Source organism: Apteryx rowi, unplaced genomic scaffold, assembly GCF_003343035.1.
Source record: "Apteryx rowi isolate R43461 unplaced genomic scaffold, aptRow1 scaffold_99, whole genome shotgun sequence".
Lineage (NCBI taxonomy): Eukaryota > Metazoa > Chordata > Aves > Apterygiformes > Apterygidae > Apteryx > Apteryx rowi.
Window position 1 is genome coordinate 1,176,339 of NW_020451304.1, and position 16,611 is coordinate 1,192,949.

The window sequence follows — 16,611 nt, forward strand, 5'->3', positions numbered from 1 at the left end:
GGGGGGGGGGGGGGGGCGGCGGCGGGGGGGCGCGGGGCCGGGCGCTCGCATTCCTCCGCTATTTTTAGGGCGGCCTTATCAGCCCAGCTGTCCCCGCGCCTCCGGGGCGCGCGCCGCTCGCTTTACCGATCGCATTGCGCCGCGCTCTCCCCCGGCGGAAACCCGGCCCGCTGCGGCTCCGCGCGGGACCCCGGCTCCCTGACCCCCCCGGTAAGGTGGGAAACGCTCCGAGCGCGGCCGGGCCCCCCCCGGGATCGCTACGGGGCGCGGGGGGTGCCGGCGGCGCGGGGTCGGCGGGGGCCTGGCAGCTCCCCGGCGGGGCCAGCCGACGTGCCCAGGCTGCGTGCTGGCCGCCGGCCCCGGCGCCCCGTCAGTCGCTCGGAATAAACCCCCGGGGAACGGGCGCGTGTCAGGGGAAGCACAGCCCAGCGGAAAAAATATCCCGTCCCTCTCCCTGCCATGAACTTCATGCAGCGGGCTGGCCCGGGAAAGGGGGGGAACAGTTGGGGTGCTGCTGCGTGCCGTTAGCGGCTCTGTGTGGAATGAGTTTTGTCAGGTCTCAGCCTGGTGGTTGGGCTGCCTCTTCCACCCCTTCCCCCTTTCTGGCCCCACGGCGCCGGTTTCTTGCAAACCCYGGGTCGTGTGTGGGGCCAGCCGGTGCCTGGAGGCGTTTGTGGGTCTCAGCAGCCCTCTGTATCCGGCGCGTCTGGTCCGCGGCRGCGGAGAATGGGGCATTGTGGCAGYCCGGGGCCGCGGCTCCGGCCGGGAGCCCCCGCGCCGGCGACAGCTGGGCTGCGCTCGTGGGGCCCAGCACCCTCATGCCGCGCGTGTCCCACCTCGAGAACAGGGGCCGAGCCCAGCCGTGACATTAACCGCGTCCTCGGAGGCTGGTCCGGAGCCGGGGGCCAGGCGGGGAGGCAGCGTGCTCGCGTGCTGCCGTGTCGTGTCCGCCCGCCCGTGGGGGCCCCGGCGCCGGCCCCGCGCCTCCCCGCTCACCTCTGCCTTTCTCCCCCGCCAGCACTGCCCCGGCTCCAGCTCCATGAGACGTCGCCATGGCGTTTTCRTCGCGATTCGCGTTCTGGGAGCAAAAGGGAAGTCTCGGCCGCGCTTGCCCGCACCCCGCGGCGCCTGCCCCGGCTCGGCGCCAAAACCCGCCACGGCAAGAGCGAGGGGCTCCCGGGCCCAGGCGCCGTCCTCGCGCCCCACCAGCAAACCGGGAGCTGCCCCCCGCCGCCTTTGCGCGGCCGCGGTCACTGCTGCCGGCTCCGCGCGGGGCTCGTGCACCTCCTACCGTGGCGCCAGGCACCTCGGGCACCCGACCCCTGCAGCGCTGCTGGCCTCGCCGGGGCCGCCAGCTCGAGCAGCCCCCCCGGGAGCGGTGCCGTGCGGGATGGATGGTGCCCACGGTCCGTGGCGCGTTGCCGGAGCCCCTCGGCGTGGCTTCGCGGCGTCCTGCAGCTTTGCGGGGGGCGGCGAGGCCGAGCCAGTGGCCGGAGCGTGCCGGGGCCGGCTGCTGCAGAGATTAGCCGGTGACGCTCGCGTTGGGATCGGGTGCCTCGCGGGGAAGGACGGGGACAGCTTGCTGCGGCCAGCTCACTTTCCCGATCCGCGCACCTTGCCGTTGGCTCGCTGCCGCGTTGAGCTCAGCTGTCAGAGCTAACTTGGGCAGCGTGCAAAAGGCAGGACCCTCCCGGGAGCAGCCGAGAGGCTTTATTTACCCGCTCGGTCACCAGCTGCAAATGCAGCCCCTCCTGCCGCGGGGAGCTGCTGGGCGCCCGGGACACGCGGCCCGAGCCCTCTGCTCCCGACCCGGGCGGCACGGTGCTTTCCCCGCGGCCTGGCAGGAATTGCAGGGATGTCGCTCCGCGCCGGGCCCCGTGGGTGCCCCGCTGGGCGCCGCGCACGTTTGCGTTCCCGTCCTCGGGCCGGACCCAGACCTTGCGCTCAGCAGCAGGCTGCAGATTTGGGCCGCGAACCTCATGCGAAAGCTTCCTAGGGTGGGTTTCCCTCCGGTGAGCCCCAGGCATGGCTGCTCCTTGTCCCGAAGCACGGAGACCCACGGTCTCCGCAGCTTTTCCCCCAGCGCCTCCCCTGCTAGTGCGGCTCCTGGGCTAAGAAACCTGCTGCAGCAGCGAGTCCGGGGAGCCACCGGCCGGGGGGATTCTCCAGCAGCTGCTTGTAGGGCTCAGCCGCAGCCCTAAAAGCATGTGGGGCTGCCGGGGCCGAGCTGCGTAGGGACCCCCGGCACGGGCTGAAACGCGCCCCTCTCGCTTGTCTGACCCCTCAGGTTAAGGACGAGGACAAATCCTTAGCCGTGAAAAGACCCGGGAAGGAGGACGGGGCTGTAAGTGCTGCTGTGCCGGGGAGGGTGGGCATGCGTGTGCYGGGGATGGGGCTGACCCGCAGGCCTGACAGCGGTGACCGGCGGGGAGGGACCCAGTGCCGGGGCGGCGTTGGGGTGCGGAGGGCTCGGGTCGCCCTCTGCGCAGGGTTAATGCGGCAGAGCCGGCTCCAGCTCGCCTGCCGGCGCCTCCTTTTACACCGTCTTGCTGCGCTGCCCGTGCTGGCTGCTCCGCGAGCGGCACCACGGGGCCGGGACCGCCGCGGGGCCACCGAGGCTCCTCCGCGCCAAAGCGGTGCTGCAGACCGGGGAGACGGGCTGAGAGCTGATGCCAGCGCGTGCCCGGTGCAGGAAACTTTGCAGAGGGCCACGGCTTTTGCAGAAAAGCCGCCAGCGCCCCGAGCAGGCTGCGCGCGCTGGGTTTTACCCGCTGCAGCTGGGGGTCGCGGGGCTGCTCACCTGCGGAGCTGTTGTAGGGATCAGCGTCGCTCTCTGCCCCGGGGACGGGGGCTTCATCCCCCTCCCCGACAGCCCGGGAGCTGCGTCCCACGCGGCACCCGCGGGCGTTGGCAGCGGCAAGGAGGGACGGGGCTGTCCCCATGCCGTCGTGCCCGCCTCTAACGCGCCGCTGTGTTTGTGGCTGTAGTTAGAGAGTCCGACCGAGGCGAAAGATGCGGCACAAGCGCCCCGAAGTCCCGAGCCCCCGAAGAGCCCGGAGCCACCCCCGGGGAGAGGGAAGAGCCCGGAGCTGGTGCTGAACGGGGAAAGCCCAGCGCCAGCCCCGGCGCGTGCCCAGGCCGTGAACGGCGCGGAGAGCCCTGGGGCGGGCGCCGAGCCGCTGGCGGACGACGGCCAGGGCCTGTCCCGCCGCAGGGTGGTCCGGGTGGTCCGCAGGGTGGTCCGCAAAGTCCTGCCGGGGGAGGACGCCGGCGGCGCCAAGGAGCCGGCGAGAGACGCCAAGTCTCCCGAGCCGGCGGYGCCCCCCAAAAAGGAGGAGAAGGTCCCTCCCGGCGTCTCGGCCCTGGCGGCCCCCGGCAAGCCGGAGCCCAAGGACGAGCTCTCGGCGGGGCTCAAAACCCTCATGGCGAAGGGCAAAACCAAAGAGCACCGGCCGCGGCTCCGGCCGGGCAACAGGAGGGAGGAGAAGCCCCCCGAGCCGGCCGAGAAGCCGGGCTCCCCGCCTGCCACGGGGAAAACGCCGCCGTCCGCGCCGCCGGGCGCCAAAGCCGCGCCGGAGCCCACGGCACAGCCTTCCCGAGGCAAAGCGGAGCCGGCAAAGCCGCCCGCTCCGAAACCCACCGCCTTGGAGAGGCACAAGGTACCGCTGCGTGTGTGCATGGCGCCGGCACGGGCCAGGGGGCTCTAGCACGGCTYGGGCACGCTGTGCGCCCTGGCGGGGACTCCCCTCCGTGCACTGGGCTCCCCGAAATGCCCCCCCGTCGGAGCATGGTGTGAGCACGTTCCCAGCGCGGGGGACGCCCGTGTGGGCTGTCCCGGGCCGTGTCCCCGTGCGCCCGGCATGGTTTGCAGTGTTTTTGGGGCATGCAGTGTGTCGGTGCCAGGGAGGGGGGGTCCGTCCTCCGGGGCGATCGGTGGCATCCGCGGCCGCCGCGTCACGCTGCCCCTTGTCTCCCGACCCCGCGCCTGCGGAGAAGAAGCAGCAGCAGCCCGCCGAGAAGCGACCGGCCCCCGCGAAAACGGCGCCGGGAGCCCCCCAGCAGGTGTGTGGCAGCGGGGCCCCGGTGCCGGTGGGGGCACCAGGCTCTTTGCCGGCCGTCTCCGAGCGGCCACGTCGGCTGTGCCCGCGGCAGGCGCTCGCTGCGGTCCGTGCAAGCCCTCCGCCCCGGCGCCTGCGCCCGAGCAGGCTGCGGAGCTGCGAAAGCCCTTGCTGCGCGCCCCGTGCCCCGYGCCCCGCGCGCACTGCGAGCGCTGCTAACGCCGCTTTGCCTGCAGGCTGCAGCCGGCCCCGGGTCCCAGCTGAGCCCGTCGGAGGAGGCGCAGYGCAGGCTGGAGAGGATCTTCACGGCTTCTGTAATTCGAGGGGTGTTGGCGCTCGCGTGCAGCTTGGCGCGTGTCCCCGGGCGCTGGCGTGCCGGCACTGCCGCGGGAGCCGCTGCCGGAGGGGACAGGCAGGTCCCCGGCAGGCTGCGGACGGCTGCGGCAGGCACGGGGCTCGGAGCCGCTCTCCGGCCGGGTGTGCCGAGTGTTTGAGGAGCAGGGAAGGGTCGCTGCCCCGTGCCGTCCGCGGGGCAGCTTCCCCCGGTGACGTCCCCGCTGCAGCCGGCTGGGCTGGTGGAGCAATGCGCGGGTGGTGCTGCGGGGATTTCAGTGCCCGTGCTGCTCTCTGCCTCTCACCCTCTCTTCTCCTTTCTCTCCTGCTTGCCTTGCTGCCACCAGCTGGACCCTGCGGCCTCGGCGTCGGCACCCGGCCAGGTACCGTACCCCYGTCCCCAGGAGCTCCCTGCCGCCGCCGCCACCGGCGACCTCGCGCCGTCCGCTGTCTGCCGCTGGGCCGGCGTCTGCGCACGCGCCTCGTGCTGGAGCGTAAGGCTTTCCCCGCACCCCGCGCCTCCGGCCGCCCTCCCCGCTGCGCTCGCCCAGCGCGGTGCTGGGGCCGCTGTCCGCGGGGCTGGAGGGGGGCCGGGGCGCTCCGGCGCAGCCCCGTGTCTCCAGCGGCCACTCCTGGGCTGCACGCGTGCACGTGGCGGGACGGTGCAGCTCCGGGTGTCGAGGCTGGCCGCGGATGTGTCGGGAGCGCGGCGGCGAGCCGGGCGTCCCGGGCTCTCCGGGAGGGTGCTCCTGGCGGACGCAGAGGGGTGGCACCGGCCCTCGGCCTGGCGTGGCAGGCAGAGGTGCAGAGTGGAGGCAGGAGTTTTGCAGAGCGCTTGCGAAGGCAGAAGGGCCCCGGCCAGTTTGCAGCTGGGGAAGGCAGTGAGCAGTCCAGGCAGCTCAGCGGCTTGGTCTCCGCCACGCGCCTCGGGGTGCACAGGGGCCGTGCTGGCATCCGTGCACGAGGTCTTGCTGTCGGAGCCGCAGCCGGGTTTCACACCATGTCCCCGAGCCCCAGGGAGGCTCCGGTGCCTGGCATGTGCTGGCGCTGGGACACGGGCGGGTGGCACATCCCATCTGCCGCTGCCCCAGGCAGTTGCCGGTGCCGGGTGCTCTGGCCGCGAGTCCCTGCCTGCTCCGCGCGGCCCCGGCTCCGTGCTGGACATTGCCYGCAGGGCCGATCCCTGGCACGGTGCAGGCTGGTCTGTGTGACTCTGCAGCCCTGTTAGCCGGGGACACCAGAGGACGTGGCAGCTTGCCGTGCCTGCGGCATGCAAGGACAGAGCTGCATGCAGGGCGGCAGCGTGCCGGCACCGTGCCCGCGCGGCCGCGTTTTGCCCCCTCGCTTCCATCTGCTTCTCGCTGCCGCTTTGCTTGCTCTCCGCAGGGGGGAGATAACGCTTCTCGCCTTCCCTCCCCACCTCTCGGCCTCGCTAGGGTCCGGCGGACGATGCCCCGGCAGCCCCGTGCRGCCCGATCCCTGCTGCGGCTCAGGTTTGGCTTCGGCGCTGCCTCTGCCCTGCCCTCCCGCGCCGCGGCCTCCTCTCCTCCCTGCGCGGGGCCGTGCGGCGCGTGGCTGCCACTGGCGCCTGCTCTCCGCGCCGCGGCTTGGAAGCTCGGTTGCTCCTGGCTCGCCCGGGGCGCCAGTGCCGGCGTCCATGGCAAACATGCTCCCGGAGCGCTGTGGCCTCTCTGCTCCCCGGAGCCGTGGCAGGGACCCAGCCGTCGCTCCAGCCCCGGACGCGCGCCGGGAGGGCTTGGGGCTTGCTCTCCCAGCGGGGCCCAGCCGGCCRCGCTCCCTCCAGCCCCAGGGACGGGATGGGGACGGCTGGGCTCGCCAGGACCCCCCGCGCCGACGGCCCGCGTCCCTCTCTGCCCGCAGGCCAAGACGGAGGAGCAGATCGCGGCCGAGGAGGCCTGGTACGAGACCGACAAGGTGTGGCTGGTGCACAAGGATGGCTTCTCCTTGGGTGAGCTGCAGGGGCGGCCGTGGGGGCCCCGGAGCGGCGGGGAGGCTGTGGGCGGGCTGCGTGCCAGCTGGGCGCCGCGCCGGTGCTGTCGGCACGGCCCCGGCAAGCACCGTGCCGCCCTCGCAGCGAGCCAGCTCCGGACGGACGAGGCCAGCCTGCTGCCCGAGGGCAAGGTGAAGGTGAAGCTGGACCAYGACGGGGCCGTCCTGGAGGTGGACGAGGATGACGTGGAGAAGGTAGGGCAGCGGTGCGGGGAGGCACGGGGGGCCGGCGTTCCCCGGCTGACGCCCCGCGCCTCGCCGCCAGGCCAACCCCCCGTCCTGCGACCGCGCCGAGGACCTCGCCAGCCTCGTCTACCTCAACGAGTCCAGYGTGCTGCACACGCTGCGGCAGCGCTACGGCGGCAACCTCATGCACACCTACGCGGGGCCCACCATGGTCATCGTCAACCCGCTGAGCTCCCCGTCCATGTACTCCGAGAAGGTGATGCTGGCGCTGGGAGCCAAGTGGGGCTGCTGGGGTGCAGGGTGCCGTGCAGAGCAGTGCTATGAGCCCACTGCATTGCTCCAGCTGCTGGAGAGCCCTGGCCGCGGGGGGATTCCCGCCCGGAGGCGTCCAACTGCAACGCCCGCAGCGGGCCGCGCGGTGGGGACGGGGAGCAGGCAAGCGTGCCTGGGGCCACACCGGCTCATGGCCCCCCCCCCGCTGCTCCCTCCAGGTCATGCACATGTTCAAAGGGTGCCGCCGGGAGGACATGTCGCCGCACATCTACGCCGTGGCGCAGGCCGCCTACCGCAGCATGCTGATGAGCCGCCAGGACCAGGCCGTGGTGCTGCTGGGGAGCAGCGGCAGCGGCAAGACCACCAACTGCCAGCACCTCGTGCAGTACCTGGCCACCATCGCCGGCAGCACGGGCAAGGTCTTCTCGGGTGAGTCTGCAGCGCCGCCGGCCGCTCGGGACGCCCGATGCTGCCGGTGGCTCCCCGCCGCCCTTGCGCACCCCTTGCTCYGCGGTCACAGCTCCCCGCCACCTCTCAGCCGGATGCACGTGGCACGAGATGCTCTTTCACTTGCTCCCGCCCTGGCTGCTGGCCTCTCTGCAGCACCGTCGGCCGCTGCCCCGGTGCGGAGCACGGCTCGCGCACGGCTCACCCGGAGCAGCGGCGAAGGCTGAGGCCTTGCAGCGGCAGGGTTTAGCCCCGCTCGGCTCCRGCCGCCCTCTGCACCGCCCCACACGCCGCCGGCCGCACGCACCCCACCGCCCCGCTTGTGTTCCCGCAGCGGAGAAGTGGCAGGCTCTCTACACCATCCTGGAGGCTTTTGGCAATAGCAGCACCAGCATGAACGGCAACGCCACCCGCTTCTCCCAGATCATCTCCCTGGACTTCGACCAGGCCGGGCAGGTGGCATCCGCCTCGGTGCAGGTGAGAGCCCCGGCGGCAGGGAGGACGCAGCCCCGCCGGGCACCGCTCGGGAGGGAGCCGCGGGCTCTGCGCGCTGCAGGATCTCAGCCGCCCTCCCGGTTGTTTTCCTCCCGGCAGCCCAGCCRCGCGCTAACCCGCGAGCTCGCGGGGGCTCTGCTGCAAATCCCGCCGGCTGCCCGGCCGCGTTTGCGGTGCCCAGCAGACACGCTGTCGCTCTCGCATCTCTGTTTGCATCTTCAAGCGCGCAGCCAGTTGGAGAGCGGAGCCGCAGATTAGATCGACTCCCTTCCCTTGCTGAATTAGCTCTGATAACAGGGTGTTTTTCTCCCAAATGCCACCCCGGCGTGATAACAACAGAGCCCTTAAAATTCAATAGAGCCGCTTTGTGCTCCCGCAGTAACAGGCACCTGCTAATCGGTGCAAACAGCCGCGGGAGCTCGGATGCGTAYGGCCTGCGTGGGCGCCGCGGGGATTAACCCAGCTCCCCACGGCACGATGGGGACACCCTTGTGCTGTGCGGGTGCCAGGAAGGTGCCATGGGGACACGGTCGCTCGCGGCGGGCAGCACAGATGAGGCCGGCGCTGGTGCCAAGGGCTGGCTGTGCAGGGGGACTGCAGGTGGTGGGGGTCCCCGGGGCTGCTTCCCAAATGTCCCCAACCTCTCCCAGACGCTGCTGCTCGAGAAACTCCGCGTCGCCCGGCGCCCGGCCAACGAAGCCACCTTCAACGTCTTCTACTACCTGCTGGCCTGCTCCGATAACGCCTTGCGGTGAGCGCGGCGAGGGCTCGGGGGCCCGGGCAGCCCCGGACGGGGGTCTTTGGGGTTTCCCTTCTGCAGATGCCGGTGGGCGGCTTTGCCGTGCGGGGCTGTTAACGGCGCGGGGGCAAATCTCGGTGTTTATCCCTGCAGGACCGAGCTTCACTTCAACCACCTGGCGGAGAACAACGTCTTTGGCATCGTGCCGCTTTCCAAGGTCACTTGGTCCTGCCCCGTGGGACCGCTGGGGGGCTGAGCCAAGGGTCCTGCCGCCCCGGCCGGGCACCGGGAGTATGGTGTCGGTGGGGCCGGGGCTTTGGGACCTGCCCTGGGTCTGGCGGCTGCTGCTGGGGTGGGAAAGGGAGCCGGGAAAGCCTGTCCCAGCGGGGTGGCCCTGTGCATGGGGACCTCCGCGGAGGCGCTGGTTGTCCCCAGCCCGTTCGGCCGCGCTTCCCCTGCGGGGTGCGGACGCTGGGGACCAAGCGGCGCCAGGAGCCGTGGCCTCCGTGCCGATCGCGCCCCGTTGCTCTCTGCAGCCGGAGGAAAAGCAGAAGGCGACACAGCAATTCAACAAGCTCCAGGCCGCCATGAAGGTGATGGGCATCTCCGGCGACGAGCAGAAGGCCTTCTGGCTCGTCCTGGGGGCTATTTACCACCTGGGGGCTGCCGGAGCCACCAAAGGTAAGGAAGTGTTCAGCGCTGGGATGCATTAATAAGCCAAGGCTCAGCTCTCCGGTCTGCTCGGGGCCCCAGAGACCGGCGACACCTCCGCACCCTGGGGGCTGCTTTCCCTGTGCGCATCCCCCAGGGATGGCTGAACCCCCTCGCGGGGTAGCGGGGTYGCGTTAACCTGAGGAGCAGCCCTCTGGGTGCTCTGTGCCGCCCGGCTTTGCCCCCTCGATTGGGGTGGCCGTGCCGGCCGGCCAGCAGCACCTTCACCCCGTGCATCACCGGGGCCAGACCCCCGGGCACCCGGGGGACGCTGAGCCCTGCCGGGGCCGCGGGAGCGCGGCGGGTGCGTGCGTGCGTGCGTGCGTGCGTGCGAAGCGGCCTCGTCTGCGGGGTGTAACAGCTCTCCCCTCCCCTTGCCTCCCTGCAGAGCCGCTGGCGGACGGAGCCGGTAATCGGGGAGCACGTGGCTCCGCTCCGGGTTCGGTGGTGGTGGTGGTGGTGGTGGTGGGGCCGAAATGGGGGCTCGGGACGCTGCTCCCGGCGCGTGGGGACCATCCCCCTGCCTGCTGTCTATCGGCGCCGTCTGTCCTCTCGGCCCCTCGAGCTGCGCGGGGCAGGGCTGGGACGGGGGCTCCCACGGGCACGGGGAGCCCCGGCCGGGCTGCGGGACTGCCCCAGTGGGCACTGGCTCGCCTCTCCGGTGTGAGGGGTGGCGGACTCGGCTTTGCGGGGCTCAGGGGGCCTTTGCAACCGCTCTTCTCCCCGTGGGGGTCTCGTGTTTCCTCTGAGTTGCGGGAAGCCTGGCTTGCTGCATGCTCTGGAGATGGTGCGCCTGAAACGGGGACCTACGGACCCTGGCTGCACTAAGCAGTTTGCAGCCCTGGGACGGGGGTGGGGGGGGGAGGAAGGCAGCAGGGCAGGGTGAGACCCCCGTAGCGCTGCGTTTTGGAGGGGGCCGCCGTGCCGTGGGGTGCTGCGGGGTGCAGCGCTCTCCCGCGGGGCGCTTCGAGGCACTAGAGGGCAGCAGGGCCCTGCGGCAGCGAGCGCTGCGGGGATGCGCGGGCGGCGCTGGAGCCCTGCGCCCGGCCCGGCTCCACCGGAGCATCCCGGGTCCTGCTCCTCCAGAGCATCCCAGGTCCTGCTCCAGGGGGGAGCATCCCGGGCCCAGCCCTGCGTTGTGTCTGGTGCCTTCCCTACATCTCCGTGGGAGCTGGGGATGCCCGGGGTCGGCCCAGCCCCTCCAGGCTCTTTCCTTGGGCGCTTGCTGCCTGTGCCAGGCTCCCCGCCGGCATGCCAGCACCCGGTGCAGCTGGGTGCGCAGGTGGGGGCATCCTGGGCTGGCGCCCCACGCCAGCTCTGGGCTGGGTACCAGCATCTCGGTGCAGCGATGGCCCCAGCTCCGGGCTGTGCCGGGGGAAGGCCGCCGGGCTCGGCGTGTGCGTGGCGCGGCGGTGTCTCGGCCGGCGGGCGTCCCCGTGCCGCGTGGCGCGCTGCCGCGTGCTGTTGTTTCTAACCCCTGTCTCTGTTCGCATGGTGCATGCTGCCCCTTTGCAATGCAGACGCCGACGAAGGTAAAGTCCCGTTCTCCGTGCGTGTCTCTGGCTGCCCCGTCCTGCCTGCCTCCCTGCTGCCGTGTCCCCGAGCGTCCCCATTAACCTGCTCCCGCCTCCCCTCCCTCTCCCTGGCACCCGTGCTCGGCCACCGCGCTCTGTCCTGCGGGCAGCGCTGCTCGGGGTCCCCACGCCGGGGTGTCTCCGTGCCCGGCACTCTCGCAGGGGGACGTTCCCTGGCCCCGATCCGGGCCCCGTCCGTCCCCACCAGCCGCGCGCAGCAGCAGAGAGGTGACCCCTCATCCCTAGCCCACAGCGCATCTGACGTTAGCCTTGCAGAGACGCAGAGCCGTCTGCCTCCCCGGCGCCAAAATCCGCTTTCCTGGCGCCCCAGCGCTTGGCTCTCCGGTGCTGGCCACGTGCAAAGCCCTGGGCTCCTGCTGCCCCAGCTGTGCCCGGCGTCCCTGCCGCGGGGGCGGCTTTAACGTGCCACCCCCTGTCCCCAACCTTCTCTGGGGCACCTGGGAGCGTCCCAGGTCTGGTAGGAGAGACCCCGTTCCCCCATGGGGTAACCGCCCTGGCCGGCGCTGAGTCTCTCTCTCTCTCTCCCCACCCTTTAGCYGGGAGGAAGCAGTTTGCGCGGCACGAGTGGGCGCAGAAAGCCGCCTACCTGCTGGGCTGCGGCCTGGAGGAGCTCTCCTCCTCCGTCTTCAAGCACCAGCCCAAGGGCAGCCTGCAGAGATCCACCTCCTTCCGCCAGGGCCCCGAGGACACGGGCCTGGGCGACGGCGCAGGTACGGCCCGGCGGCGAGGGAACCGCGCGCCCGGCGCTGGAAACGGGCTGCCGGGCTGGGAACGGGCGGCCGGAGGGGTCAGTGGGCAAGCTTTGGCCACCGTGCCGCCAGCCGGGACGTGGTGCTCGGGGCAACACGTTGTCCCCGGGGGAAACGCGGTGCTCGGGGGGGACCCGGCGCTCGGCGGGGACTCACCCGGGTCCCCTCGCCCAGGTCCCAAGCTTTCGGCGCTGGAGTGCTTGGAGGGCATGGCCGCGGGCTTGTACTCGGAGCTCTTCACCCTGCTCATCTCGCTGCTCAACAGGTAGGAGGTGGGGGGCCGCGGCGGGGCCGGGGTGGCCGGCGGGGGCCCCCATGGCGCCCGCCCAGCCCCGCTCTGCCCTCGTGCCACGCAGGGCCCTCAAGTCGAGCCAGCACTCGCTGTGCTCGGTGACGGTGGTGGACACCCCCGGCGCCCAGAACCCGGCGCTGGCGGGGCAGAGCCGCGGGGCGACCTTCGAGGAGCTGTGCCACAACTACGCCCAGGAGCGCCTGCAGCTGCTCTTCCACCAGCGCACCTTCGCCCAGGAGCTCGAGCGCTACAAGGAGGTAGCGGGGAGGCCCGGCCAGGCGGCCGCGGCGTGGCGCGGGGGGGGACCTGCCTCCTCTCCTCTCCTTCCTTCCTCTCCGCTCTGCTACCGCCCCCCCCTTAGACCCAGCTGATTCCTAAACTGGTGGTCGCATCTGGACCGGGTCCAACCTAATCAGCTCTTTGCAGCAGGGGTTTCCGCGGGGTTTCCCACCACCGGCGGTGCCTTTGCCCGCGGCGCCGGCCCCGGGGGCRGCTCTGCTTGCAAACGCGCCAGGGTGAGAGGCGCCAACGGCCCACGGGGCGAGCGGGGACCGTGGCGGGTGGCAGGGAGGGCACTGCCGCTGCACGTGCACCCGCTGCTCCGAGGCTGTCCCGGCACCGCAGGGGTGCCACTGCCATGCTCAGGGACCTCGGTTCCCATGCGGGACCCCTCTGCCGGTCCCGGGACCTGGCAGGGAGCAGCGGGGCACGGCGAGCGGTGGGGTGGCCGGACGCCTCGTGCCGTGGCTGGGAAACCCCTGCCGCCGCACTGCCTAGATCCAATTGAGACTAATGTACTGACCGGCCCGCTGGGGTCCCTAACGATAATCTCTAGTCACACAGGCACTAATCGCTCCTCTGTCCGTCCTCTCTAGGAAAACATAGAGCTTGCACTGGCTGACACAGAGCCCAGTACACCGGGCTCTGTAGCCACTGTAGACCAGCCCTCACACCAGGCACTGGTAAGCACACCTCGGTCCGAACGGCCCTTCCCCGCGGCCCCGGTGCCGGCCGGCCCCGGCGACGGCGGGCGATGCACGCAGGCCCCTGCTTTGCATCACTTTGCATGCTTGCACAACGTTGCCGCGTCTCATTACCTGGTGCTAACGAGGAGAGACCTCTGGCTCCGCATCAGGGAGGATGAGGCCAGGCCCTCCCGAGGCGTTTYGCCCTGACCCGGCTCTCCGAAGCCTCCTGGCAGCATCCTCGTGGGMTGAAACCCGCTCCTGGAGCAGTAATTACCTCCCCCATTAGCTCCCAGGTGATAAAGGCAGGGCTGGAAGCGGCTATTGCCACTTATCATTGTAATGGAGCCTCCTGTTACCGAGCTCGGCTCTTGCCGTGATCCATTACGGCAGCTTATTGAACATTAGGCATCGCAATAGCGTTGTCCRGGCCTCTTTTCTGTCCTTTTAGCAGTAATTATGGGAAGGAAAGGTGCTTTCCTAAATGCCTGGCAAAGCGTGGGGAGCGCCGTGGCGAGCACGTGCACAGCGGCATCCCCGGCGCGTCCCCGGCTCAGTGCACGGGGCATCCCTGGGGCTCCTGGGAGCTGCCACGCTCGGCAGGGCGGCACAGTGCCCGTGGGCTCTCCTGATCCCCGGGGCATGCCAGTCCCTGTGGATTTTGGCCCGTTGGTGCCCGAGCGTGGCGTTTCGCATGCCAGCGAGCGTCTCGCTGCCTCGAGTCTTGATGCTTTTTCTGCCAGGTATCTGTCGAGCAGGGGCCGGCTTGCACGATGCCGCTTTGCCTCACTGCTCCTGGTGGTCGGGTTTGCATGCTCCGCGGGCGGCCCAGGTGCCCCGTCACCTCCCGTCCCCGCTGCTGGGGACCCGGCGGGGCCGGCCCGGTGCGAGCGAGGTGTTGTCCGTCCGCAGGTCCGCTCGCTGGCCCGCACGGACGAGGCCCGCGGGCTGCTGTGGCTGCTGGAGGAGGAGGCGCTGCAGCCCGGCGGCACCGAGGACACCTTGCTGGAGCGGCTCTTCTCCTACTACGGCCCCCAGGAGGGCGGCAAGAAAGGTCAGGGGGGTCCCGGCGCCGCGGGGCGCTGCGCGGGGTGCCAGCCGGCCGGCCGACGCGGGCCGTGCCCAGCGGTGCCGTGTCTCCCCGCAGGGCACGACCCGCTGCTCCCCAGCGACAAGCCCCGCCACTTCTTCCTGGGCCACAGCGCAGGGACCAACTGGGTGGAGTACGACGCCACGGGCTGGCTCAACCACGTCAAGCACAACCCGGCCTCCCAAAACGCCTCCGTCCTGCTGCAGGAGTCGCAGAAGTGAGCGGGGCGGCAGGGGCCGGTGGGTGGCCGGGGGTCGATGTCACCTTTTTTGCAGGGCGATGACGTCCCCTCGGTTTCCCGCAGGAAGATCATCAGCAGCCTGTTCGCGGGCCGCGCCGGCTCRGCGCTGGTGCTGTCGGGCTCGGTGGCGGGGCTGGAGGGGGGCTCCCAGCTGGCCCTGCGCAGAGCCACCAGCATGCGCAAGACCTTCACCACCGGCGTGGCCGCCGTGAAGAAGAAGTCGCTGTGCATCCAGATCAAGCTGCAAGTGGTGAGTGGGAYCACCGTGCCTTGGCTCCCGACGGGGACGGGTGCTTGCCGGGGACGGGGGACAGTCCACCTCCCGGCCCCTTGCTTTGGCCGCCAGCTGGATGCTGGCTCGGGGGCTTTTGTGGCTTGCTTTGAGGCCACGCTCGCTTCGTGAGCTCGGAAAAGGGAGAGGGGACGTGGCTGGGGGTCTGGCGGGGACAGCGGTGCACGCAGCGGGTGTCCTGCCCCGGCGTCACCGCTGCGCCCGGCCCGTAGGACGCCCTCATCGACAGCATCAAGAAGTCCAAGATGCACTTCGTGCACTGCTTCCTGCCCAAGGCGGAGGGGGCCGGCGGGGACCCCCGGGGCCTGCCGTCCCGGCGGGTCAGCGGCAGCGAGCTGGACCTGCCGGCGGAGCACTGCGAGGCCGGCCTCATGCAGCTCGACGTCCCGCTGCTGCGCGCCCAGCTCCGCGGCTCCCGCCTGCTCGACGCCCTGCGCATGTACCGCCAAGGTGAGACCCGGCGGAGCCCGGCTCCCGCGCGGCTGCGGCACGCGCCGGGGCCCCCGGAGAACCCCGTTAGCAYGGGCAGAGGCCCATCCCTTGCTGCAAACCTTGGGTTGGCTCCAGCCGGCCCCGGCTGCCCCTGCTTTCCTCCGCCGGCCGCGGGGCTGTTATCGGATCGCGGCCTCCGCGCGGGGGACAGACGTGACCTTAATTGGGTGTCTGCGCCGGTGCCACCCGGCTCCTGGCAGCTCTCCCTGCTGGCAGCGGGGCAGAGGGGCGCCGGGTCGTGCTGARCAAAGCATTTATCGATATGAGCGCGTCTCGCCGCCGAGCCGAGGTTTATTGCCTCCGAACCGGGCTGCTATTGCTCCAAATGGAAATCGATGCCGCGCGCACACCTCCCGGATCAATCGCCGCCGCCCGGCTGCGGCGGGGTCAGCGTCCCCGTCGATACCCCGTGATTAATTAAGACGCGGAGGAGCGACAGCGCTGCTCTAGCGCAAAACTTAATTGGAGTTCGGATTGGAGCTGTAGCGGGATCTGTGGGTGACGCGCGCGGCTCCGCGCTCCCCCCGAGGCGGGAATCGGGCTGGTTTCTCCCCGGATCCAGCCAAGGTTGCTGAACGCTGAGGCCAAGGGAAACCTCCCACACCCCGGCTCTCCCTCGCACCCCCAGGTTACCCCGACCACATGGTGTTTGCGGAGTTCAGGCGGCGCTTCGACGTCCTGGCCCCTCACCTGACGAAGAAGCACGGCCGCAACTACATCGTGGTGGACGAGAAGCGGGTAGGGGCGCCCTCGCCGGGCTCGCGGGCCCCTCGCGCCCCCGGGGACGCCCCGTCCGGGCTCGGAGCGGGCCCCGCCGCCGCTCGCTGACGCCTCTGCTTCCCCGCAGGCGGTGGAGGAGCTCCTGGAGTCGCTGGACTTGGAGAAGAGCAGCTACCACATGGGCTTGAGCCGGGTAAGGAGCTCGCCGGGGACGTGCCCTGCCCGAGGCCGGGCGCCGGGGCGGGTGACCGCAGCACGGGACAAGGGCAGCTCTGTTGGCTCCCGCCTACGGCATTCCTCGCGCCCCAGGGAATAAAAGCCGGGTGCTCGGCCCCGCTCGGAGCTGGGCAGCCCCAGCCCGCCCCGGAGCAGCACGCGGCCGGCCGGCGCCGTCGGGACCGGGCAGGGGTGAGGACGGGGCCGCCCCGGGGGGCGATGGCTGGAAGGGGACGCGGGGACCTGTTTTGCCAGGCACTGTGCTGCGGCGGGGTGGCCGTGTCCTTGTGCATGGCCGCGCCGCGGGGGCCGGCTGCCGCCTGGCCTTTTGGGCAGCGGGGAGCAGCCGTTTCATGGCCGCGGGATGCTCCCGCTGTGCCGCACAGAGCAGCCGCCATCCTGCCCCTTGCACGGTCTTTGCCGGGGCTCAGCGGTACCCGGGGCCGAGCGGCGGCGCTGAGGATGAGCACGGGGCTGCCTTCGTCTCACCCCGCTGTGCTCCTGCAGGTGTTTTTCCGGGCAGGGTGCCTGGCCAGGTTGGAGGAGCAGCGGGACGAGCAGACTAGCAAGAACATCACCCTGTTCCAGGCGGCGTGCAGGGGTTTCCTGGCCCGGCAGCTCTTCAAGAAGAGGAAGGTTCGTGGCGCCTCTCCCCTCCCCGCTCGGCTCCGCAATTTCGCCTAAAATGGGCAGCGCAGCCTTTCTGC

The 16,611-nt window shown here is 71.3% G+C and overlaps 1 protein-coding gene across 7 annotated transcripts in view; it reads left to right on the top strand.

The window, feature by feature from the left end:
- Positions 1-16,611, top strand: part of MYO18A (myosin XVIIIA) — a 36,259-nt gene that overhangs the window by 5,084 nt on the left and 14,564 nt on the right. For 2 of the 7 annotated variants that reach the window (XM_026055290.1, XM_026055287.1), the window contains exons 2-21: positions 6,273-6,360; positions 6,487-6,596; positions 6,667-6,843; positions 7,079-7,289; positions 7,642-7,784; positions 8,453-8,553; positions 8,695-8,758; positions 9,078-9,222; positions 10,773-10,784; positions 11,384-11,557; positions 11,771-11,861; positions 11,953-12,145; positions 12,764-12,850; positions 13,766-13,907; positions 14,001-14,160; positions 14,248-14,434; positions 14,689-14,926; positions 15,597-15,706; positions 15,816-15,881; positions 16,412-16,540. In XM_026055290.1, coding sequence (XP_025911075.1) covers positions 6,273-6,360; positions 6,487-6,596; positions 6,667-6,843; positions 7,079-7,289; positions 7,642-7,784; positions 8,453-8,553; positions 8,695-8,758; positions 9,078-9,222; positions 10,773-10,784; positions 11,384-11,557; positions 11,771-11,861; positions 11,953-12,145; positions 12,764-12,850; positions 13,766-13,907; positions 14,001-14,160; positions 14,248-14,434; positions 14,689-14,926; positions 15,597-15,706; positions 15,816-15,881; positions 16,412-16,540 — 2,628 coding nt within the window. Of the gene's footprint in view, positions 1-2,226; positions 2,345-4,738; positions 4,775-6,272; positions 6,361-6,486; positions 6,597-6,666; positions 6,844-7,078; positions 7,290-7,641; positions 7,785-8,452; positions 8,554-8,694; positions 8,759-9,077; positions 9,223-9,640; positions 9,662-10,772; positions 10,785-11,383; positions 11,558-11,770; positions 11,862-11,952; positions 12,146-12,763; positions 12,851-13,765; positions 13,908-14,000; positions 14,161-14,247; positions 14,435-14,688; positions 14,927-15,596; positions 15,707-15,815; positions 15,882-16,411; positions 16,541-16,611 lie in introns of those variants that run through there. The other 5 variants (XM_026055283.1, XM_026055289.1, XM_026055288.1 and 2 more) reach the window with 5 other exon arrangements.